Genomic DNA, 25036 nt, shown 5'->3' on the forward strand with positions numbered 1-25036 from the left:
CGTTCGTCGCAGCACCCCCGTCAATCCGTCCTTAGGACAAGATAAATTATCAGTCGAGTTTCGATCTCAAAATCTCATGTGACAACACTTTATATCTTAATCATCGCACCGCTCCAAGGGAACCAAAAATTAACATCTCAGGCCAATCGGAAAGATCTCAGGCCATTTCGCTTGGGCTAGTCGTGAGTCTCGTGACACAGTGCGATGCATTTGTTCTCGCATGTCCATTTTATGCGACGTTCCTTTTTTTTTCCTTCCATTGATTGCTTTATTTATTTATTTTATTTTAATATGCGACGGGAAGATGCGACGTGTGCTGCTTCCTGGTAAAATTTATCAACCCAGCTTTATTTATTATCATAAATACAGAAGATGAAATACTATTGTTATTATTTTTGTCTTTTACTCATCAATTTTGTTAATTTTCATATTTTCCCTTTCCTTCTTGGCTCTGGTCTTACCATACTTGCGAGAGACATACCGACACTTGCAAGTCACTCCCAGCGTCCAAGACAGAGACAACGCCCACAGGGTATTTAATAATTCTTTTTCTCAGTTAATTGGCTGCTTAAATTATTAAGCTAATTTATTTATATCAACCAACCGGAAGAATTCCTATTTCCTGCTGTATTAAAAAAAATCCCAAAATTTTAATATAAACTCCGATTCTGTCCAATTCTGGTTGCCGATGCGTCCCAGATCGCACGGTCGAGATGAGCGTGGCGCAGTTGAGATGCGTTAAAACTAAAAGCGCCGCTGGAGACGATCCGTTAGCTAAGACTCGCTATTAATTCGTCGAGGGACCACGCCACTTCAAACTGCTGGCGACGAGTCTTTCCACTGGTTCCGTAGGAGCGATCACCGGCACCCGCTGCCTCGATGCGGAGGAAATCGGGATCGAGTAACCCGTCCAGGAACTCTACGGCCTCGTCTGGCCATCGTGCTTCCTTCGAATCGACGCCGGATCGATGGGCGACCGAGCGGAGCTCCGCTGCTTCCTTCGCTTCGCCGTTCGCGACGCCTGGCCGAGGGACGACGGCGGCCAAGAGGAAAAACCCTATGAAGGAGTTGATCAGGGCGATCATATCTTTCTTTTCCTCCTCCTCGTCGTCCTCCACGACCGATGCTGCGTTGTCGAGTGGCAAGTTTAGTCGAAGCCTCGGATCTCCTTATGGTAATTAACTTCTCCGCTGCTTTGATCTTCAATTCTCGCCTTCTCCTCCAGATTAACGGTTCAATTTTTTTCCCTGAAATAGTGTATTTTTGTTGTTTTGTATGCGTTGCAATCCCATCGTAACCTGAGCTCGACTTGTTTTTTTTTTTTTTTTTTTGGCATGTGCTCGAAACTGAGAAGAAATCTTTGAAAATCATTACTTCTGGCTTCAGATTTTATTAAAATCCCTAATTCTTTCATGAAGTTATCACCAATTGGAGATCCTTACCTTTTGAATTCCTTAAATTGGTCATTGAGCAGTTCTCAAATAGGAATTTCGGTGGAATGACTCCGGTAAAGATTGATTTTTTAAAGATTATTATTTATTTAAAAAATGCTGAAATCGAATCCAATAGTGAACTAAGTAATAAAACTCTAAAATCGTCTTATTTTACAGTAACTCCAGTTCATCGCTTGCATGGTAATCTAAGGCGATACCAAGGAAGTGATTCACCATGGCGGAAAGAAAGTGGGACGGCAAAGTTCACCATGGAGGAGATCTTGAAAGCAACTAAGAACTTTTCCCCGATGCTAAGGATTGGGCAAGGAGGGTTTGGGATAGTTTACAAGGGGATGCTTGATGACGGCACTCTGATTGCAGTTAAGCGTGCCAAAAAGGTTAGAGAATTCCTTCCGACCATTTCAGTTCATTGGGCAACCTGAGATAAATGTGGAACTTGAAGTTTGTTGATTTGTGCAGACCATTTCCAACAGCCATTTAAGTGTGGAATTCCGTAGTGAGATCAAAATACTAGGACAAGTTGAACACCTAAATTTGGTCAGATACTTTGGTTATTTGGAAGAGAATGATGAGCGAGTGGTTATTATTGAATATGTGCCTAATGGCACTCTAAGACAACATCTTGATGGTAATTATATATTACTTCTTCCCTTTTTCCTACTTCACTATCAACTTCTAATGATAAAAATTAAATATGCTAGTTTAGCGTTGGTTCATCAATTGACTTTGCGTATAAATGTTGGGGCCTTGGGGGCCATCCGCTGCATCTTAACATTTGCTTTTTAAAATGCAGGTATTCAAGGAAACTATCTTGACCTTGCATCCAGACTTGATATTGCAGTTGATGTAACTCATGCTGTTACATATCTTCACATGTACGCAGGTATTGATGCGAGATCATAAATAAATGATTCGGTTGCTTCTTTCCTATACAAATGCAGTTTAGACTTCCCAATAAACTACTATTCTAAAATATTCATCTTCTGAAAGTATACTTCAAATATCCATTAGGGAATTGTTATGCGTCTGCCACTTCCATTTAAGCTAGATTCACAGATTCAGCAAGCTACAGTTGAAGATAACATTATTATATTTTTTTTAAAGTTTCAAAAATGTTATCTATTAATTAGCTGTAAAGCTAACTTGCAGAATCTATGTATTATTGCATCTACTTTACACTTTGCATTTTCCTTTGATGTGTTATTGATGCAGATCACCCCATTATCCACAGAGATATTAAGTCATCTAATATTCTTCTTACCGATAACCTCCGTGCCAAGGTTTCTGATTTTGGCTTTGCTAGACTGGGTGTAAATGAAGCTGGAGTTACACACATCTCCACCCAAGTAAAAGGCACTGCTGGTTATTTAGATCCAGAGTACCTTAGAACCTTTCATCTAACAGACAAAAGCGATGTCTTCTCATTTGGTGTCTTGTTAGTGGAATTAATCTCCGCACGGCATCCAATAGAGCGGAATAGAGATCTCAGGGAGCGAGTAACTTCAAATTGGGTACATGTTTTCTTTTCCTCCATTTCACAAGTAATTTAATTTTCTAAAGTTGCATTACTAGAAAGCATACTCATTGAAAGGACAATGGGAATTAAGATCTTCTATCCATTTGTTATAGCCTCAAAGGGAGCCCGAGTTAATCCAAAATGCCAAGATAGCTAGGTAGAGACCTCTAATTTTTAAACATGTTCAAGAAGCATTTTATCTCTGACTGGAGTAGAGAAACCATTCTAGGCATCTTTGAAGAAAAGCCACTTCATGGTTGTAGTACAGGATGCATTTTTTATGAAGATAATCTTATAGATAACTGTTATTTCTGAAATTTTCTTCAAACACTGAGCAATTCAAGTGGATTGTAACTAGGTCTTCCTGATTTAGTCCGTTTAGTGTTTTTAATGGAACAACAATTCCAATCCAAAATGTCAAGACACTTAGATGGACGACCTTATTGATATGTAAGCATGCTTAAACAATCTCTTTTAGGGTTGCATGATTAATGGTCGAGTTTCTACCTTGCATCACTTCCCGATTCCCTCTTTTGAGATGTTTTCTTTCAACACTATTCACTTATGACCTAAACCTTATCCTAATTCTGGAAACAGGCAATGAAGAAATTTAGAGGCGGGAAAGCAATTGAAATTTTAGACCCGGTTCTTCCACGCACACCAGCAAATACTCTGGCCGTGGAGAAAATCCTTGAGCTAGCTTCTCGATGTTTAGCTCCTGCCCGGCAAAATAGACCCGCCATGAAGAGTTGTGGAGAGATTTTATGGAACATTCGTAAAGATTACAGGGAGCTCTTATCCACTGATTCTCTTCAAAGAAGCCCTTCCGTTAGTTAATTGTAAGTATGGGCAATGCACTTTTTTGTTGCAGAAAATTTGTGTACTTCTCAGTAGTGGTCTCAGCATTACTGCGTGCAATTTGCAAATGTGAGTTTCATAAACGACTATTATGTGGAAAAAAAAAATCAGGCATGTAAAGATTAATATAAAGGAATGGGGTTAGTTTGTGACTGCCTTGTTGGTATGATGTAGTAAACAAAACTTACATGGAGGGATTTTGAAATCGAATCTCAAGAAATTTTGAGAGTAAATCAGTTGGGATCATGCGGTCGCAACTCAGGTTTTCATGAGATTTCCAGGTGAAGACTTAGGGTTTTTTTTCTTTCCAAAAAAGAGAAATGGGTTTCTGTTTTTATATTTACATGATGTAGGTTGGGATTAACTTTTTGCAGTCCTGTAAATAAAAGGGACCTCTTATCGGTCCCTTTTAGTTTTTGTTAATTTTATTCAGCTGAAAAGTAAAATAAAAGGTGTTTAATTTCATGAAGTAAATTATAAAGTATCTAGCCAATATAACAATTAAGAGATTCACAGAAAGCCTAAGTAACATTTCAAACCAAATTAAAAATGGAATTATATTATAACTTTTGCAAAGTATTTTTTGTTTTTTAAAAAATAAAGTGTTAATCAACTATGTATTGTGAATTTTGTTAAAGATAGATTTCAGTAACAAATAAATGTCTATTTATTTTTCAAAGTTTATTATTGTTGTATGTATCCAAACATATACTGACCTGATTTGTTTTATAAAATATCAACTAAAAGAATGTCACTGATGGGCTGACAAAAGCCCAATAAAATACTGAATTGTAAATAGGTTCAGTAGCGCCCCACCTCGTAGCTCAACTTCTCAAGGTAGGAAACTCTGGTTTTGACCATGGCTTTGGTTTTTAATCTTGGTGGCAGGTAACAGAGGTAGCTGCAGCATATCATGGAACCTTCTTAGAAATTGCCGGGAACATTGCACCACCACTTGCCTTAAAGTCATAAGGTGGCCCACTTGCCCATAAAGACTTCTCGGGATAGCCTAGTGACTAACACATGAAGTGTTGTCATCATAAAATTTAGAGTTCGAATCTCAACAAAATCGAAGTAAATGTCTCCCTTATGTGTTAGTGTGCCCAATTGACGTCCTCCCGGGACGGGGCGATAGTTGAGATATGAAGTATTACTATATAAGATCTTAGGATCAAAACTCGGTTCGTCCGAACATGTCTTTCCCTATATCTTGCCGAATTGACTAAAGAATGATAATTTTATTATAATAAAATGAGGGTTAATTTTTGACGGATACACGTCCTTGAAAAAAATTCTTATCATATAATCATTTGACGGTCGACTATAAACTAATCTCATAATTTACCCATTTACATAGCCTAGAAATGGATTGTGAGAAACATATAGAATGAGCACAATCACCGTTTACGATAATTTAAATTTTCTTGCCCTAGGACAATGGTGTAATAATTAGGCCCTTTGATAAATAACTAAGAGATCTAAGGTTCGAATATCAACTATAACATATTATAGAGGATTTTTCCTCTAGTGAGAAGTGGACCTAAAAATGAGGAGCCTTCATGAATATTTCCCGATTTACCTTGGTGGTTGATGAGAAACTTCTGTGAGCCAAGCCGATCTCTAATTTAGTCGTTTCAAAGAACTAGATACTTGGTGCCGATTAAAAAAACACGATAAGAATAAGCCCCTGTGAATGTAGCTGAGTTGGTACTCAGATAGGATTTGTCACTGGAAAGGCATAGTTTGATTCTAGACATATGTAAATATTATTTTGGATTATCTCGCACTCCTTATCTAGGAAGACTGCTTTGTTAAAATTGAACAAGTCATTATGGTTTACTCTCCTTCAAATTGTGTGAGGCCGTCTTGGAAGATTATGACTACTAAGATGACGACTTCATCTTTACCATCAAAGCACCGATAAGAACATTTGAATTTTCTTTATTGACTATATGGATAGATAGGTCATTATAACGTTTTGAAATTAATTTCCTTTCACAGGACACAATCATGGGACGGTGATCATGAAGCGATGCGTTGTAAACGACACTTCTGAATTTAACCTAATAGTGGAAAACTTTTATAGGATTAGATTCACTTGTCAAATTAATCGGTTCAAAAAAATAAATACATATATAGGTTATATATAACATTTTGAACAATAATACGTTCTTGATTTAAGCTGGTGCATAATCATGTCGAGTTATTAAAACAATAACCTTTCAGCATATGCAGGACTTCAACTCATTCCCAACGGAATTTTCCCATGCATAAGCTAGTGTACTAGGACAAATGTCCTTCATAATTTATCCTCTTTCAAATAGTATAAAATTGCTTGACGAGACCGCTAAAGTGACGGTTTGCTCATAAGACTTCAACTCTTGGGTTGGGCTAGAAAAAAATAAAATAGGATTCTCACCCTCTTTCTTCTAAATATCTTTATCCAAACATCTCTCCAGAATAGGATTCAAATTTTGGTGAGGAAGTCATTGATTAAGGAATATAAATATGGATGATCAATCTTGTTTTAGTTGGGCAGATGGTAACGCTAATGCATCACTAATTTGGCGACACTTAGGGGCAGGGGTGGTAAAGAAACATCAAAAGTCCAGAAGCAGTAAATTGCAACATGAAGTTTCAGCATTTTGATTGTGATTTTAAAAAATGTGCAAGAGAAGAACAACAATGAGATTAAATTAAACCGTCATTCTCATGTAATAAACTAAATGCAAGAAAATTAAAGGGAAAAATTGGTACGACTGTACGAGTACAGAAAGTTGATCTTGAAAAGGATATAGAAAAGTGTTGTTCAAGGACGTATAAGCTCAAACACCTGGTACACTTAGTTTTTGGTTCCACCAATCCATCAGACTGTCTTGGTTTTAGGGGACTTCCCCTTCTGCCTGGGAATCGAGTTCTTCATGCCGAGGAAGAAGAGTAATGCACCAGATAGAGCCAAATTCTGCAGCCAAAGATGGAATCTCAATGTGTCAATCTGATAGTTTAGGTTGTTAGATGATGTGTATATGTTTGTACACATGATATAATTGAACAACATGGCAAAAAGTTGTACAAATTCTGGCTTTTGAATGTCGTAGTTGTAGAAGTCGAACAAGATGGGGTCGCGAAAGTCAGGTAAAGCAACTGCAAGGAAGACAATAATTCAGTTGTTACCATCATCATCAAACCGTGTCTCATCTGTTTAGGTGCAATTACATGAATGATATCCCTCCATTTAGGAAGTACAACCTCAATTGCTGATTAAAATTATACAGTATCAAAATTCTAAAGCTTATCTTAAAATTTTTGCTAACAGTTTGATTCTAGCTCTTACAACGAGAAACAAGACAAAAGGCTATTATTGAATAGCAGCAACAAAGAAAACATTTACTGACCAGAAGATACGCTCCAAAGGAACTGCTGAAGATGAATAGAAGACCACCAAGCCCTTTAATAGCTATGGCAGCAGAAACTACATGTTTCATCTGAAAGCAAGGAGAAAAGATGCAATTTCATGGATATTAATCAACTACGATTCAATTGCTAAGTACAAAGTACAAACTTTGAAAGGGGAGCATTCTTACATCAACTTCCAGGATTTTTACATCTAGATGTAAGGTGACCTGATTTGCAAAAGCATCATATTTTGAAGCAAGAAGCTTGGCTGTTGGTCCACCATCAACACCAAATTCAATTACCCTGAAAACAGAAGATCAATGCTGACCAATTTGAGTATTAGATGAAAACTGTCATGAAAATAAGCACTTCCTAGTGTCCAATTCTTGGATAGAAGATATGAAGAAGAGAAGGGAAAGTGATAAGAAGTTGTACATAAATTGCAGTAAGAGGTAATAACCCTCACCAGTGACCCCATCCAAGACTGCCTCGTGCGATTTAAAAGGGAGGTAAATCACGGGGGGCTTCACCCATCACAGTGGCCCTTTGCATTGAGTCAGGTGACCCGTGATGCATTTCCATAAATTATAGAGCTCTATGTGTAATTTTGTGGTCCTTCCCTCTTCCTTGCGGAAAAAGGGAAGGGGAGAGAGAGAATAACAAAATTACATATGGAGCTCTATTAATTTGTGCATCTTTAATGTCACTTTCCATCACTCCTTCATATTGTCAATCTAACTAAAAGGAGCCTAAGTTTATGTCCCAACTATTTGGGGTTAGCAATATGAATCCTCCTCCATTGAGCCATATGTAATCAAATAACTAACAAACTATAAGAAGTGAAACCAAAGGTAGAAACATGACCAAGCAATTGAAATGCAGTAAATTAAGTATGCTTAACTATTTGAATTGTAGCACTAGCAGATGTTCATAAACAGTATCAGAACAAACCATTTTTATGCTCCTTGTACAAAAACTACGAAATCCTACAAGCTATGAATACCATGAGTCACTTTGCAATCTTTTAAATGTGCTTAATCACCACCAAATCTTTCAATAAACAATATGCAAAAAACCAATTAAAATAGGAACTCTGAAAGGTGAAGAATAATTCAATGATTAAACTAAATTCCAACACTTTCCAAGAAGAAAATTAGAACCTAATGAACACTTGGGCATGGAAGTTTCAAGGTAATGTCAGTTTATTCTCTTTATAGACCACGGCGAACTGGAGTGAGAACAAACTATAGAGGACAACCCAACGACAATAAAAGTTGTGGTTGTTAGATTGAAAATAAAACCCTACAAATTAAAGATGTGAATGTTATAAGAACAAGAATAGATAGAATCCTATCTAAGACATTCGTACATACCACGCAAAATGAACTACTCGCTTTCTCATTGAAACGTATTTCATGTTAAGTAACACCGAATGGTCAAATAACAAGAAGTACTAATCTAGCTAACAGCATCCAATTTCTTATCAAAGCAAACAACAAGGCAGGTATTAATCAAAACGGGAACTCATTTCCACGAACAGTTACAGAACGATCCAATGAAGGAACCCCGACCTTAAATGTGAAGAACATCAATTGTAAACGTGAAAAACCTATCTCTCTAAACAAGAGTAGCTGAAAGCACCAGAAACGAGCTGATCTGAAGTCGAAAGAAAGGGGGAGAGGGAGAGGACGAAGCGTACTCTTGGTAGACTGAGAGGAGGAAGACAGGCGAAGAGGACTCTCCCCGCGAACGAAACCAACCCCATCGAAGCGTCGGTGGCTCGGAGATCGATCGCCGTTTCGGCGGAAGAGGAGAGAAGATGGCCAACGAGAAGGACGGGATTTGCCATCTCGGCTTTAATCGACGACGATTAGGCCGTGGAATCACGGAATTGCCCCTGCACGCGTTTAACGGCTGAGATTCGCAATTAAGTGGACCACACACAATGCCTTGATCTAACGGCCATTTAACTCCCTCGTCGTTATTATAAGCCTCATGGATGCGGTCAGATCATTCTTGATCCGACCTGTTAATCATGGACTCGGGTTTTAAGTCCATAATCCAACTCGTCAAAACAGAGTGCGTCATCTCCCGGTCAATCAGTTGAGAGTCAACTAAAATCGATATTTTTCAACAAGAAAATTTTCAAATTACTTAACGAGGAAAAAGTAGAAATTATGAGCTGAATTTTGTTGGTAGATTGAACGTAGAAGATTTCCAATTCTTCATTTTCAATTCACATAAACTACCGCTCAAACCCTGTTCCAAAACTCTGAAATAACTCCACTTGCAGAGGAAGAGCACAGCGGCGCGAGCTCCGGCCAAACGACGACAAAGATCACCGGGATCTTCCGCCGCCGAAGCTGCTCTCCTCGTGCGAGCTTTTCTGCAAGATCCTCTGCAGTGCCACGTGAAGCTGCATGTCCCCAGAAGAATCCGCAGAGAAGGACCTCCTCAAGGGTTGCAAGCGGAGCTTCTCCTCCTTCTTCCCCACATCAATGCATTCATCTCCTCTGCTCCCTGAAAACTCAATCTTTCTTTCTTCGTCTCTTATTTGTAGAACCACCTCATGAGGATGACCCCGTTGCAGAGCCAATGTCAAGGCGAGAGGATGGAGTGGAATCGGAGCCACGATGCTTCCCCTGCAGAGCGGGCAATTGGCGTTGGATTGAAGCCATGTGTCAATGCAATCTATGTGGAAGACATGGCGGCAGTTCGGCAGCAGCTTGATCCTCTCCTGTTCCTGGAACTCGCTGAGGCAGACGGCGCACTCTGCCGCGCCGACCCTTAGCTGTCGGTAGCGAAGCGTCGGGATTTCGCGTATGGTGGATTCGGCGACCCCGAGTTGATCGGCGGCAGGTGAAAGGGAGGTTGAGTGGCCGTGTCCCCGGCGGCGGCGGTGGAAGTGGTGCTCGTTAAGGGAGCATTTTATGACGAAGACGTAGCAGATCAGGAGGAGGATGGAGGTGGCCAGGATTCCAACGACGGATATGGCGAGAATGGGGAAGCTGGCAATCTGCGGCGGCGGCAGAGGCAGCGGAGATGAGTTCGATGTAGAATCACGGAATGCTTCAGAGCTCATTTGGAAGTGCACCAGTTGATGGCTTTAGGTAAGCAAAAGGTAACTCGCTCACCCTAATTTTAAGAACGTTCAATGACGAGATTGTAGGAGTATAATTATACTAAATAATAGGCCTATGGAGAGGCCTCCTCTTTGCTACTCAACGCGTGAATGGGGTTCTCATGTATACCGTCATGCGTGAGACAATGAGCAGTTAAGCACAGCGTAAAGAGTGGTAAAAGTGGCTATCTTATACTATTCTGCTTGATGATGCTTGAAAATGGCAAATGGAAATGCAGTAAGAAAGTCAATTTTTTTGATAAATATTCTGAAAACTCATCTTTTTTTATACTAATCTTTGCATATTGAGGAAGAAGATGCAACCAAATACCAAACTTGTTATTTGGTTGTCAGGTGTTTGTTGAAATCTCTTTGGTTGAAGTTTGGTGCCTACTCTGACATGTCTTCAATCTCGATGGCTTTACTTGCTCTGTCTGCTGATAACTGGTTGAATGAATTTGATAAGAAATGCTGGTTTAGGTTAGTGTCTCTAAATGAAGTCCGGTGAAAAGAAAGATTTGTTTGCAGAGAAGTAGAAAGTCTGTCAAGAAAAGAAGCAACACAATATAAGCAATCGCAGCTTGCAATACTCTGACATCATACCACTAGAGAAAAATTAGCAAAATCTAAAGCTACAACTTTGACGGTGTGCTAGCAAAATTTTAGCAGCCTACTGTGCCTATGCGATGTTATTTTCATTATATATGGCCATCTTTATTTGTTTCTGATCTGTGCGTTCAGTGAGTAAATAGATTGCTATTCCTTTCTGATCTGGACTGGTGGTGGTGATTTGGAATGTAACACGGAAGGAAAAAGGATGAGGACGTGCATGATGTGATGTGGTGTCGATGCAGCATAAGGATCTGTCCCCTCAACTCAAAGTGAGGTGTATCGATGATTTTTAATGACCTTTTCATGTTTGATGTGCTATTTTTTTTTCATTGATTGGCTATTGGATTCATAACTAGCAACTACTGTTTTGTACAAAACAGCTAAAGTAGAGTGTGGGATATTTTAGAAGAAAAAAATAAGTGGGGGTATTCTTTTATTATTATTATTATTTTTAAATGGGAAGTTCTTTTATTCATATGAATAAAATGGGCGCTCTTTTATTTATTTTTCTGCACTAAAGATTCACATTTTCTTATGGAAATCTTGATCTCAATCACTTAATGTGGAATTGTTCAACTCTTTTGGATGGAAACCTGCAGATCTGAGTTCCAATTTTTGTTTCACATCTGTGAGCTTCTGTTCATCAAGACACGTCTGCAGACTTCACTCCGTTCCAAGTTTTGTTTCAGAGATCACTCTTCCTTGAATTGGTTAGCACAAGCTTCGCATTTGTTGAGAAGAATCCAGAGGAAACGTGCTCAGTATCAAGCATGGCGCAGGAAGAGAAGCTGCAGCCACAACCGCAGCAGCTCCAAGTGTTGAGCGCCCTGGACATTGCGAAGACGCAATGGTACCACTTCACGGCCATTGTCATCGCCGACATGGGCTTCTTTACCGATGCCTACGACCTTTTCTGCATTTCTCTCGTCACCAAGCTCCTCGGTCGGCCGCATCTACTAGACTACTACCATGTCGACGCTGTCCCTGCTCGTCACCAACCTCCTCAAGGTGGAGGTGGCATTACGTCGAACTACTTCGGGGTGTTTTCGAGGGGGTTCCTCCACGGCCATGGGCTGCACCTGCTGGACACCGCCTCCACCTGGTTCTCCTCGAAATCGCCTTCTACACCCAGAACTTGTTCCCAGAGGACATCTTTAGCGATGTCGGGTCAATCCCCAATGCAGCCACCACTAGCGCGCTCGGCGAGGTTTACCGCATCGCGCCGGTGCAAACTCTAGTCGCACTCTGCGGCATCGTGCCGGGCTATTCGTTCACGGTGGCGCTCATCGATGTGCTTGGCCATTTGGCAATCCAGGTGCTGGGATTCTTCACGATGATCGCCTTCATGCTCGGCCTCGCGGATCGCGGTAGGTACCCTTCCACCTCTGGACCACAGCGGAACCATGTCGGTTTCATCGTCATGTACGATTCATCTTCTCCTTCGCTAATTTTGGGCCCAACAGAACGACCTTCATGATTCATCGTGCCGGCGGAAATCTTCCCAGCGAGGCCGAGGTCGACGTACCGAGGTATCCCGACCGCGGCGGGAAAACTGGGGGCGATGGTGGGGGCGTTCCTGTCCCTGTACCTGGCGAAGAGCCCGGACCCCGCCAAGACTGACGAGGAGTACCCGCCTGGGATCAAGGTGAGGAAATCATTGTTCCTGTTCGCAGGCTGCATCCTGCTAGGGATGACGTTCTCGTTTCTGGTGCCAGAATCGAAAGGGTGGTCGCTGGAGCCTGGAGGACATCTCCGGCGAGAAACGAACGGGATAGGCCGCGGCGGCTGGGTATAGCAACAGGACCGTCCTCTCGTCAGTATAGGACTGATTATGATTCGTTGCTCTGCTGTTGCGTGGTCCATATAGAGTATAACATCTCTTGTCTTCTTCTTAATATCCAACACGTTCAAATCGATTGCGACTGAGTAATGGCTTCGGCAAAATTAAGACCAAGTAGGAAAGAGTGCTATTTTTTTTAAAATAAAAAATAACGGTTGAGATTATTCTAAAAATTAATCATATGAAGCGTACGTTTAAATTAAATATAATGAGTTGAAATAAAACAATAATCAAATCCAATTTTTTTAATTCTATTTTCCCATCTGAATTTTCAAGCTTACGAATCAACTGACGTCATGCTGGCATCTCCGATTAGAGTCTGAACCGATCCGGTCTGACCAAACTTGTCCGTTGCGATCAGAATTTAATTACACAGACGGGGCTTGAAAGCCGGTTCGATCAGCGTGGGGCCGCTCGTCCTCACGCGAATCCCTGGCTGTCGAAGGCGATCGCATGAACTCGCCTCCGGAATCGGCCAGCGGCGGCGGGCCCGTGGCTGACTGCCGTCAGACGGTGGAGGTAAGGCGGAGATTCCCCCCGTGATAGAAGCAAACAGAGCGCGGCAGCAGCGCTCTCCTCCTCCCGAAGCAGGCAGACACCAGCCGTCCTATTCTTGTTCCAATCGACGGTCACGATCGGGTACGTCGCCTAATCGACGGTCAACGATTCACCTCCGTAAAAATAAAAGTAGCCTGCGGCCGCGCCGTTTCAATTGGGCTTATTTAACCCGTGACGTCCGCAAGATTCGTCCCTCCCACTCTCTCCCTCCTCCTCGTCTTGTCTATCTATTGCCGTTTCGTTAAGCCGATCTGTTCTCCGTTCTCTCCGATCTTATGTAAGTTATAGTGAACGATAGCGATCTGATTGAATTTTTGCACGATCTTACATAAAACATAAAACGATCGACTGTGGATTTGGGTTTAAGGATTTTATTTGTCAGACTACCTTTAGTTTGGTTTTCTCTTTTCGATTGATCTTAATGTCGTATCTTTCTTTGTTTTTTATTGAGAATTCATTTGTATTAGATTTTTCTGCTTGCGAGAATAGATCTTATATTTACCAATTTGTTGTTCTTTGACGCTATCACAATCGATCGGCACTTGGCTCGTACGATATGATTTTGTCAGGTTTAGTGATTCTTCAATTGACATTTTGTTCAATTTCATCGTGTCAAGTCATTTTGTTTTCCATGTCCTCACTACTCTTTTGTACTTGCTCCACACTCTTTAGCCACTTTCTCTGTCGTATCGATTATATGGACCTAGGAACGGAGAATGTGGATGATATGCAACAATGAATTTCCAACTGTTAAATTTGTGTATTGACAATGGGCACAAGGAAAGCTATCTGTTTGATTAGTTGTAATAGATTGGGATTTTGGAATGCAATTATTGTTTTTATATGAAAAACAAGTTTATTAATTATTTCTAAGTTAACAACCAATTTCGATTGGGAAGATTTCTGCGAGGTTGTACAAACTCAATGGTTATTTATGCATGAAGAAATGAACCCAATGGACCCTTTTCCTTGATTATTTGCACTGGCATGACACACTGAATTGTTCCCCCTTCTAGACTTCTACCTAAGTAATTTTATTGAATTTTTATTTTAATTGCACTGAAATTAACTTTTTTTTTTTTTTCATTTCAATGCATTGATACTGATAGAATATTAAAAAATGGAAGTCTGGTTTCATTATCTAGTGAGCACGACACCTAGGGGTGAGTAAAAGTTCGGTTAAACTGAACAAATCAATCAAACTGACCGAATTTTTAAATTCGGTTCAGTTTATTCAGAAATTCAATTTTTTTCTAAAAAATCGGTTAATTTGGTTTATTCTGTTTGAGTTCGGTTTGGAAAATTCTTATTCGGTTAAACCGAATAGATTGAATTTTTGAACCAAATTGGTTTTCTAGATCCTAAATTTTAGACCGAACCGAATTTTTATTAAGTCAACCGAATTTTTAGAAAAAAATAGTTTATTCTGTTTGTTTGATTCAGTTTTATTGAAAATTCGGTTTGGTTTATTCAGTTTTTATTGAAAATTGGTTCGGTTTAGTTTATTCAAAAAAAAAATTTGTTCGGTTCGATTTTAACCAAATACTCGCCCCTAATGACACCTGTAATATTTAAATAGAGACTTCTTTTCCAATTATGAAAGTTGATATTGCTACTTGCTAGAATATTTAAATTGTCAAACCACATTAGTCTGTAAATAAAATATCAAACCTTTATTTGCATAAAACAAGGTAGCATCGCACCTTCAAGACTAACTGGAGATTTCTTTTCTAATTCTATGAATTGATACTGCTGGAATAGTAAAATGTCATATTATTTATTTTTTCCTTTTAAAAAAATTTTCTATGCTTAGATGAATTAATTTCATTTGATGACATGGTCTAATTTCTTTCTATTTGACTAGTAAAATGTTTGCATATTAACAGCAGTATTCTCATGCATTTTCAGCTGAGAGAGTTTCATATTATGGATAGAAATTTCCAGAGATTGACACCACTTTATTAGGTGTCATATCAGAACATTTTACACTACAGATAGTAAATACTCATATCCAATGATTATGTACGAGCAAGATTCTGAAATTCATCGTTGGGGTTTTGACTTTCTTAATTGCGATCTGTTTTCTGTTTCACCATACTGTGGAGTCAACACCCAACAAGATTCTGATTTCTATGATAATGGTTATGTTGGACATGCTAACATTGGTACAGAATGTATAACTGTTGAGAATGATGAGATTATTGCACATGCTCTTCAAGAAGAACTTTCTCAACTAGCTGTTGCTGAAGCTTCAGGCTCTACTCATGAAGAAGAATGCTTGCAAGTATCTGTTCTTGCACAAGATTGGTTTGGACCTTGTACAGGAAGTTACCTTTCAGGTTAGAGGATGATTGTATAGTTGGTGATGATATAGTTTACAAACTTGTCATGATGATTTTTCATCCTTATTCAGGCAATGAGAGTAATCATGATGAGGGGGATGATACTGAAGCCTCCAGCTCATGTTCTAGTGCTGGCAAAAATTCTTACGAAGAAGTGCAAGGGACATTGGAATTAACTGATGATTATTTGGAAATTGATGGTGAAGTTGGTAAAAGGTTGAATCAAATGGTCTCAATTCCGGTAAGTTAAATAGTTTATATCATTTAATAGTCATCTTGTTATCTCTAATTAATAATCAAGTAAATTTAAGAAAGTATTATTAGAATTAATATCATTAGTGTGCACCGTGTGATTTCTTTGTTTTCATCCTTCCTGAATTGAAGGGTGTGATTTCACAAATGCAAATGCAAATGTGAAATTTTAATTGCAATCTATTAAATAACAAAAAAATGTAGAATGGATTAACACTTAGATTCTTGAACCTAATTACAGTGAAAATAAAGTCCGGAATGATATTTATGTTGATAATTCTTTCAATAGCATTTGTTCAATATTTAGTTACAGGTCTTTAGTCACTATGGTATTTGAATTCTGGGTCAGTACTATTTCTTTGACTGATTGTACTTAGGGGTGGGTGTCAGTCGATTCGGTTTGGTTTGCTCTACCACAGTTCGGTTTTTCGGTTTTCAATTTGAAAATATTTGGTCCGAAACCAAACTGTTTTTTATTATGGTTCGGTTCATTTCTTTTCGGTCAGTTATATACGATTTTAGTACTTAATTGAACTAATTTTGTGTGATTGCAAATATTAGTTTTAAAGAAAAAGAAAAATAACATTAGATTAAAATTATCAGTTTGCATCTAAAATGAAAACCAAAATAAAAAAAAAATCAATACTAAAATTTTATTATGAACTAATATTAATATGATATATCATTTTATTAATGCAATACAAAATATAGACTCAAGTCACTCAAAGAAATTGTTCCAATATCAAAGAAATAATTCTAATAATTAAATAAGATAACTTATTACTACTAAATATAAAAAATATAAAAAAAAATATTAAAGGCTCAAATGTGTGGTATATAGTTCACAAAATATAGTAAATTATTAAAGACCCAAATATATGTCCAATATTTCAGAAAGAGTGAAAATGTTATTGGAAAATTTGACCCAAAAAAATCGATAAGAAAGTTTCTTCGATTTTTTTTGGCTGGTTCAGTTTTTTTGGTTTAGTCGGTTTTTTTAGTTCGATCGGTTTATGCCCATCCCTATTTGTACTGGTGATATTCTTCCACTAAAGCTTTTCCCTTTTTGTTGATTTTTTTTATTTGTTAAGAGTTGGTTATTTTCAATCAAAGAAATCAACATTATGTGGACATTAAGTTGTCATTTTCTCTTTTCCTTGTTATGAACCTTCATATTTATTGAAGCTGGGCTTTTCAGCATGTTCCTAGAATTAATGGCGAAATTCCTTCAGTTGACGAAGCCATTTCAGATCATCAAAGGCTTATAGACAGGTACTGAGTTTTCACATTTGAAAAAAATACTTAGATGTATGTCTTAACAATAGCTGACAAACTATATCTATCAATGTACCTTATGATAATGTATCAAAAATTATGTCTGAGTGCTTAAGTGAATCATTTCATGGTAGGAGCTTGCATCTTAAGTATTTGTATATAAATAAACTCACTTTGCAACAATTATTGCTGGAGTAGTACTTTGAGATTTATTTGTAGTATTTGAAACTATGGTAGAACTTTCAACAATCTTTTCCATTTTCAAGGAAGATCAGTTTTATTTAACTACTAGATTTCCATGCACAGTTCCTGGAACATCATATTCTAATATTTTTTCTCTTATTCCTTGGCTGTTTTGTTTATTTATTTTATTTCAGGTTACTCATGTATGATTTGGTTGAGCTGAAGGTCCAAGGAGATGGAAACTGTCAGGTCAGTCCTGGAGTTATTCATAGTTTTATTGTAATTGCAGTTGACTGGAACCATTTTTTATGTATATTGTTTTTATTTTTTGAGGTTAATCTGGTAGGCAACTTAGCAACAGGGGCAGTTACATATGTAGCCATTAAATTATATTACAAGGAGACTTTAGGATGGCTGATCACAAGTTCTACTGAATACTGATTATTATAATCATAGATAAACAGAATAATCTTCTATATGACTTTGATTGTCTTAGTCCATTGAAGCACAAAATCTATGCAGTTTTTTTTTTTGAACACCTTTTAACTATTTTTAGCTGCACATTTTTATCTTATATAGGCAATTTCAGTTCACATATGATAACATTTATTTCTTATGTCAATCCAATTCATCCACCTCAACAAGCAATGGTGCTATAGGCATTGTTTCTTAAACATTGAAAATTGGTTGAATAAGCACATAGACAATGTTTCCAATGTAATACATGAATTTTGTCTAATAATTGACTCAAGGAACAATATTATGATATCACAGAGAATTCTTTAATTATGCAAGGTTTTATTCTTACTCATAGGATGGTTTTTGGTATATCTATACAGAAAATACAGATCAGTAAGTTTTATTTCAGATGATATACCTATCCAAGTTTGGAAGAGTTTAGGAGATTGTGGTACATATTGATCGGCTAAGCTATTCAAGAAAAATTTGACAATTAAGATATGCCTGACGGATTGAGAAAAATATTTTACAATGTTAATTGTAGAGTGATCTAGATGATTGGTCGCTCCAAACTTTGTGAAATTAGTTAGGAGGAGAATAAGGGATGGAATGGATATTTTTGTAATATGTTTAGTTTCTTGTTCAAAATTTCAACTATGAATCTTATTTATTCAATAAGACAAATTATTTAATATTAATGGCTATCATTCAGCATATATCTTGCTTTTCTTACATCCATATAGGCCAATTGCATTTAATAAAAAGGTATCACTTCCTCCTTTTCAATTGAATTGACATGGTTCAAATCTTCATCCTCTAGTTCCGAGCATTATCTGATCAATTCTATCGATCAGCAGAGCACCACGAATTTGTGAGACAGCAAGTTATTAATCAGGTTAACTCTTATTTTTTTAATAATAATTCCTAGCTGCATTGATCTGCTACATCCTGTTCCAGTGTTTCAATTGTATGCTCTCCCATTTCCCAGCTCAAATCTCATCCCGAGTGTTACGAAGGATATGTCCCTATGGAGTATGGTGACTATCTCAAGAAGTTATCAAAGTATTCTCCCTTGATTAGGCTTGTTCTTCAATCCAAAATGTTAAGTGTAATTATTAGTTGTTCAGTATAGTAATTTTCTCTCTCATTTCACTGTCATACCAGAAGCGGAGAGTGGGGTGATCACGTAACTTTACAGGCTGCTGCAGATTCGGTACTCTTTCACTTTCTTTTATGCTATCTTTTCTTCCCTCAGGCTATCAGTTTCTGGATCTGTTGTATCTATTGTTCTTCATCCTTGCATCAGTTTGATTTCGTGGCATCCTGACCAAAGAAGTAGTTATTCATTAGTGGGAATGGAAACTTATAGATTTGTTCTTGAATTATGACAACACTTATGGATCCACTGGCTCTGCGATACTAAGTTTTTAAGGTTGTACAAGTAAGCCAGATACTAAGTTTTTAAGGTTGTACAAGTAGAATATTTTTGTCTAATGGATTTACTGATGAACTGCGGGACTATTACTATGCGGATAAACCTCTAGTTACATTTTGCAGTGTGTAATACAAACCACTTTATGACAGATGCAGATGCATCTCTCTTTGTTTTTGGAACAATGGAATGATTAAGGTGGAATGCTTCTATTTATTGCAACATTTATGTTTCTGTTTGTGCTTTTTTTCTTAGTGTATATGAAGCATTATAGGCATATTTGTTTTAACTTTCAGTATTTTGAAGTGAAAAGCCTTTAGAGTAATTGTTCTATGTATGATAATAATGTTGTCACCTTCCTACCTCTCTCCAAAACTATGACATAGCTTAGTTGGTTGACTCTGTTTTTCTTAGCGTAAGTTGGATGACATAGTTGATTATCTGTTACTTTGATCCCTCTGGTTATAATACTTTCTAATAGTTTTCTTTAGCAGTATGGGGTCAAAATTTTTGTGATAACATCATTCAAGGACACATGCTACATTGAGATTCTTCCCTGTACTCAGAAGTCCAAGCGAGGTATGTTGCAAATGTCTTCAGTTGGAAGACTCGAGGGAAGTTTATTCTCATTTTTGCGTAGTTATAAAAACTGGATGAGAAATCAAACTGTAGGTCATTGGCACACTGATGGAATAATTGATTTGGTAAATTGCACATTAAGCTGGGAACTTATCAGGACAAGATAACTAATTGGATCGGCTTTCATTAACCTTCTCAATTGCAAAATTAGCACAAAAAATCATACCAAAATATGACCATCCTAATTTCTCAATGAGAAATGAACTACTAAGGTGGAGATAGATGAAGATAATAAGGATGGACTTTTTAATTTGGAGATTTGTGAATGATTTATAAAACTATTCTGATTCTTATCTAACCGGTTTAGAGAAAAAACAATTGTTACCTAGGTTATTTAGACATCCAATCTGATTGAAGAACCAGACAATGGCATATGTCCGGAGTTAAACGGGCTAGCCCTGTCTGATTTGCATAACTTTTTTTTTTTTATTTACGAAAGATAAGAGTTTCTGCTTTGTTTAGTGCAATGCAATTAACGAGTTCTCATCCAATGCAGTAATCTTCTTGAGCTTCTGGGCCGAGGTGCACTACAACTCTATATATCCTGAAGGCGGTAAGTGTATTTCTCTTTTCCCTCACGTACATGTCTATTAAAAAAGTTAGCTGCATCTCTATAGTTCACCCACAACCGGAAACAAACAGCTTATTTCTCATTTCCTGTTTGGCTCTCTCCAGATCTCCCTGCTTCGGACTTGAAGAAGAAAAAAAAATGGTGGCAGTTCAGGAATAAACATTAGATTAACATACCGTGGTCATTTGTTCCCTGGAAATTGCAATTCAATGACGAAACTAAACTGATCAAATCCTCCCCGGTGGGTCTCTATCCTTGCTTCTATACTCCCATCTGGTACTCTCTGTTGACGATATCGTCTAATTAAACATGCTATTAATCCAGGGGAACGATATTTGTTGGTTCATTATCGCTCTAAAGCAATGCAGTAATTTATTGCCCATGGGTTGACAAACTCCACTTGAAAAAGGAATAGACACAAAATTATATCATTCTTTTCAAAGCTTGATTCCTTTTTTTTTTCTTTTTTTATCGGGGCTTTTATTTGAAACAATCAAAGTCGGCACTGATTCCAAAAGCCGAAATTGAACGTTCTTCCAAAAAGTCCAAATTAAGTTCGTTCTATTTTTGATCCTTCGCCATTTAAAAGAAATTTCATATATTGTATCGCCAGGTTTTCCTTGAAATTTTAATAAAATAATTTTAAAACTGTGTATTGTATTTAATATGAGACAAGCTTCTTTTGTCCCTAACTATTTCTTCTATCCATACAAACCCACAATTTCACGATTTTTTTCCTTTCCTAGCAATTACAAATCAAACAAACTATTAGCATGGACAAAATGTTGCCCAAGACAATGTGACCTCTGCCTTCTCAATCAAAGAATATAATTTCACAGCTTGAAAATACATCGCTTTAAAATCAGTTCGTTTGAGTTTCTTTGTGCCTTGGATATTTTACTTTGAAGTTTCTCATGTTCTCGTGGTCAATGCTTAAATAAAGTTTACAAATTGATTCTGATACAATTTACACTAAAAAATGGATTGGTTCCAGTTAGTTATTTTGCACTTAAAGTAATAGTTTTGGGGTTTAATTTTTTGCCATGCAAACAAAATGACCATACAAAAGTTTATGATTTAAACAGGATAAAACAAGAGGATAAGTAACCATGTACTTGAGTTGCTAAATTTTAGCTTATAAATCATAATTCAATAAGTAATTAGAAAGTAGGACCTATCTACACTTCATAATTTATCTTGATGGCCGGTACAAACTAACGTGGAGTTGGGTCGGTCACCTTCGAGATTAGTCAGATTAAGATGATCTTGTTTAACTAAAACAAACTGTTGTATTAACATGTGATACAAACTAATTAAGTGATGCTTAATCTTTAAGCGCTAGCCAACCATAATCATAACTATTATAGTGGTAATAATTACAATAAGAATATGATCATTGTACTACTCATCTAAACATAAACAATTAATTATCTCAATTAATTATATATTATGCATGTGTGAAGGCCTCCTAACTCTATCCTCCAATTAATCCCTGTAAACTCATCTGATCATGAGCTATTAAGTTAGCTGGACAGTGAAAACCCTTTTTTTTTCCTCACCTGCCATGCACTACCTCATTATGAACAATCTTCTTGAGCTGGCTTCTGCAGCCCTCAAAGGAAACCACAAGTTAAAAAAAATGTACAACTATAAATCCTCCATCAGCTAGCATTAATAATAATTTCTGGAATCACCTGCAATCGATCATGATGTGGTGATGATGAAATGCCTTATCCCATTGTTACGGTAGAGGTCAAAGTCAAGACGATCAATGCGTGGCTGACATCGGCCGATTAGACGAAGCATGCCCTAACCGAGGAAAGGGCTTCGACCCGTCGTCGCCTTCGCTACGAAGAGCAATCAAACAACCGATGCTCGAGAATATGCAGAAGCCGAGCCGAGCGGTTATCCCGCTTGGGTGCAAAATTCGATTCTGCCGAGTGGCTACCCCACTCGATCTGGCAATAGGTCTCGACAGTGGCAGAGTGGACCTTTGGTCAAGCAGACACTCAAAGGAGTATCGAGGTTATGGCCGACCGGATGGGGCGCCAGAGCGGCGAATTACCGGTCGAGCGACCAACCCGCTCGTTCTAGCGGTACAGTACATTGATATCCATCAACATCCTTTTGGGAGTTGATTCCGCCGACGTCAGGCATAGACTGCGAGAAGATCGTACGACGGAAGCTTCCACTGTCACTTCAGAGATATGTTCCGCTCGTTAAGGTACCATGTTAGGGATACTTTACTGACAAGTCTTTTCAGGAAAAGTTTTAAGAAGCGTGCTCATCTTGGCAAGCATGCACACGCACTACTGGAGCTCTATATAAAAGGGGATCCAAGCATCGGCGAAGGTACGGATGCGATATTCACTGTTTGTGCTACAGTCTTCTTGTTGGTCTGCTTTCCACTTCATCGCCGGTGACTGACTTGAGTGTTAAAGGGCTAACGCTGGGGACCCCTTCCCTGGCTCGGCACTGACATAGTCTGTGTTGTAGGTTCATGTGGAGTCCATAGGAGGTCAACGTGAGCGCCATATTCTCATCTTTTCGTCTTTTCGACTTTCGGACAGGATCAGATGATATTAACAGTAAGATCTTGAGTATTACTGGAAGTTAGAATGACACTCTGACTCAAGAAGTTGATCCTATGTCAAAGGCATTCAATGCCATTCGTTGTGAAGGGTTGCCTTTCAAATAATCGAACAAATTGACATTGCCAACCTTATCATTGGAGGTTTATAATATCGGTTAGGTAAATCACCTATCCAAGATAATTATATGCATTTTGGAAAACCTATCACACATATTCCAAAGTGATTATCTAAATAAGTTTAGATAGCAAATATGTGAATGAGTGTAGGTTCAAGTCATACCATCCATAAAGAAGGTCATCTAAACACATTGGCCCTCAAAATGGTTACCACACTAGTTCATCCAACCTATTGTCATAGATGATAGACCCATTGAATTGTATGTTTAACAAGGCCGGCCGACCGGACCACACTCGAACTCGCAACCAATATAAACAAGTTTATTTTAATAAACGATCGATACATGCCACTGCCACCTTTCCCCCGGCCCTTGGTTAATTCATTAAAGATTCCACGAGGAGAGACTTTAGGTGATGAACTAACAGGGTCCCTCTCCATATCAACCTAAACCTACCCTAGATATGCAAGTAACTAGTCACCTCTCTATTTTGACATATTGCAAAGCCTACCATTATTATTTCTCTATGTCTCATAACGTTAAATTTGAGATCAATCTTTTCATTGGAGTACATGCATGCCTAGATTAATTAATATGTGAAATCCAACTCACGTTTATTATTTTATGCATGGAATAAGCATATAATAGAAATGTGATTCTTATTAAAAAAAACAAGCATAGACTTATGTCTCATCTATATTGATTATTAAATGGCACGGTTAGGAATCCATGACAAAACAAAGCTTCTTGTCTCCTTTTGCCAGCAGTTGCATAACATATTGAAATATATAAAATACAGATACGTATAGATATATGTTTAAGACTTTAGGGTTTTTGAATTAAATATGTTCTTAATTCAGAAATTAACTATACCTTGAGAAATAATTAATGATTCATGTAATTGTATGGGTTATATATCTTAATCAGGTCGATTCAATGATTTTTTTAAACCTAATGAGAAAAACTCATTAAAAAATTAGACCAACAGATCAGATATAGTTCAGAAACATATACATGTGTGGTTAGTTAATCAACTTATTCTAAGTTGTATTGGTAAATGAAACTTTGGAATTTCATTTTGACTTGAGTTGTAACTGAGCAGTCTCTTTCTCACTTTGTCAAGGCAGTAATTAGAGATGGATGCAAATTTTCCTTGTTATGATGTCGTTTAGGTGGGAAATATTAAGTTTAAACTCATCCTTGTATAATTATGATATTGACCATTATTTCATATATTTAAACGTGGAGCAACGTCAATAATTTTAGGTGAATGGATCAATGCTAATTTGCATCGAGAAAAATAAGAGCCTTAGTGTTTAATGTCTAACTTTTGTTTTTCTCTTTGTTTTAATGTTCTCGATGCAATGATATATAAATGCCCCATCTAGAACTAGACGTCAACTCAAGTATGCTATTTAGTCACCACCTAACAATTTGAAAGATGAAAATGAAATCCATCAAATTAATCATTATTTATGGCGCATGAAAGCTAGTTTAATGAACATGTTTAATTTGATAATCCAGAAAACATATACGAACTTAAACTTGGACTGATTGTTAATATCAAAGGGTTGGATATCGAATTACCTCAATTATACAATGGAAATAATTAAGAAGAAGTTTAATGCAGTCCATATATAGAGAATTACATCTTTTAAAAATTTAAGATATTTTCTTCAGTGAGAGTTTTAATTATCTTTGTGCATGAGAATGATGAATAATACATATATAATACATCCTTGTAAATTTCTCTACAAGTATATGCATGCCTATTTGCTACTCGAGCTCAATTAAATTATTTTAATGTGCCAATATTCAA

General features: G+C 37.6%; 3 protein-coding genes and 2 pseudogenes across 5 annotated transcripts in view; 3 read left to right on the forward strand and 2 right to left on the reverse strand.

Annotated features, from left to right (window-relative positions):
• The first annotated feature begins 792 nt into the window (after positions 1-792).
• On the forward strand, positions 793-4061 carry LOC122053404 (calmodulin-binding receptor-like cytoplasmic kinase 2). The gene is made up of 6 exons (XM_042615441.1): positions 793-1174; positions 1611-1831; positions 1914-2082; positions 2248-2337; positions 2667-2965; positions 3568-4061. The coding sequence occupies exons 1-6, from the start codon at positions 880-882 to the stop codon at positions 3805-3807; spliced, it is 1314 nt and encodes a 437-aa protein (XP_042471375.1). The 5' UTR covers positions 793-879; the 3' UTR covers positions 3808-4061.
• Positions 4062-6446: 2385 nt separating this feature from the next.
• LOC122054244 lies at positions 6447-9040 on the reverse strand (annotated as a pseudogene).
• A 522-nt stretch (positions 9041-9562) lies between these two features.
• LOC122050891 (RING-H2 finger protein ATL16-like) lies at positions 9563-10306 on the reverse strand. Its single transcript, XM_042611759.1, has one exon. It carries the CDS (start codon positions 10304-10306, stop codon positions 9563-9565), a length of 744 nt encoding a protein of 247 aa, XP_042467693.1.
• Positions 10307-11547: 1241 nt separating this feature from the next.
• Positions 11548-12899, forward strand: LOC122053405 (annotated as a pseudogene).
• Positions 12900-13175: 276 nt separating this feature from the next.
• The window catches only part of LOC122053406 (OVARIAN TUMOR DOMAIN-containing deubiquitinating enzyme 12-like), a 61497-nt gene continuing 49636 nt past the window's right edge, over positions 13176-25036 (forward strand). The window contains exons 1-11 of one of the 3 annotated variants that reach the window (XM_042615442.1): positions 13176-13632; positions 15264-15694; positions 15769-15938; positions 17148-17221; positions 17602-17656; positions 18687-18761; positions 18855-18928; positions 19031-19079; positions 19793-19877; positions 20434-20490; positions 20613-20854. In XM_042615442.1, the coding sequence (XP_042471376.1) occupies positions 15370-15694; positions 15769-15938; positions 17148-17221; positions 17602-17656; positions 18687-18761; positions 18855-18928; positions 19031-19079; positions 19793-19877; positions 20434-20490; positions 20613-20674 (1026 nt within the window). In that variant the 5' untranslated portion in view covers positions 13176-13632; positions 15264-15369 and the 3' untranslated portion in view covers positions 20675-20854. Of the gene's footprint in view, positions 13633-15263; positions 15695-15768; positions 15939-17147; positions 17222-17601; positions 17657-18686; positions 18762-18854; positions 18929-19030; positions 19080-19792; positions 19878-20433; positions 20491-20612; positions 20855-25036 lie in introns of those variants that run through there. The other 2 variants (XM_042615443.1, XM_042615444.1) reach the window with 2 other exon arrangements.

This window comes from Zingiber officinale, chromosome 3A, assembly GCF_018446385.1.
Source record: "Zingiber officinale cultivar Zhangliang chromosome 3A, Zo_v1.1, whole genome shotgun sequence".
In the NCBI taxonomy this organism is placed as follows: domain Eukaryota; kingdom Viridiplantae; phylum Streptophyta; class Magnoliopsida; order Zingiberales; family Zingiberaceae; genus Zingiber; species Zingiber officinale.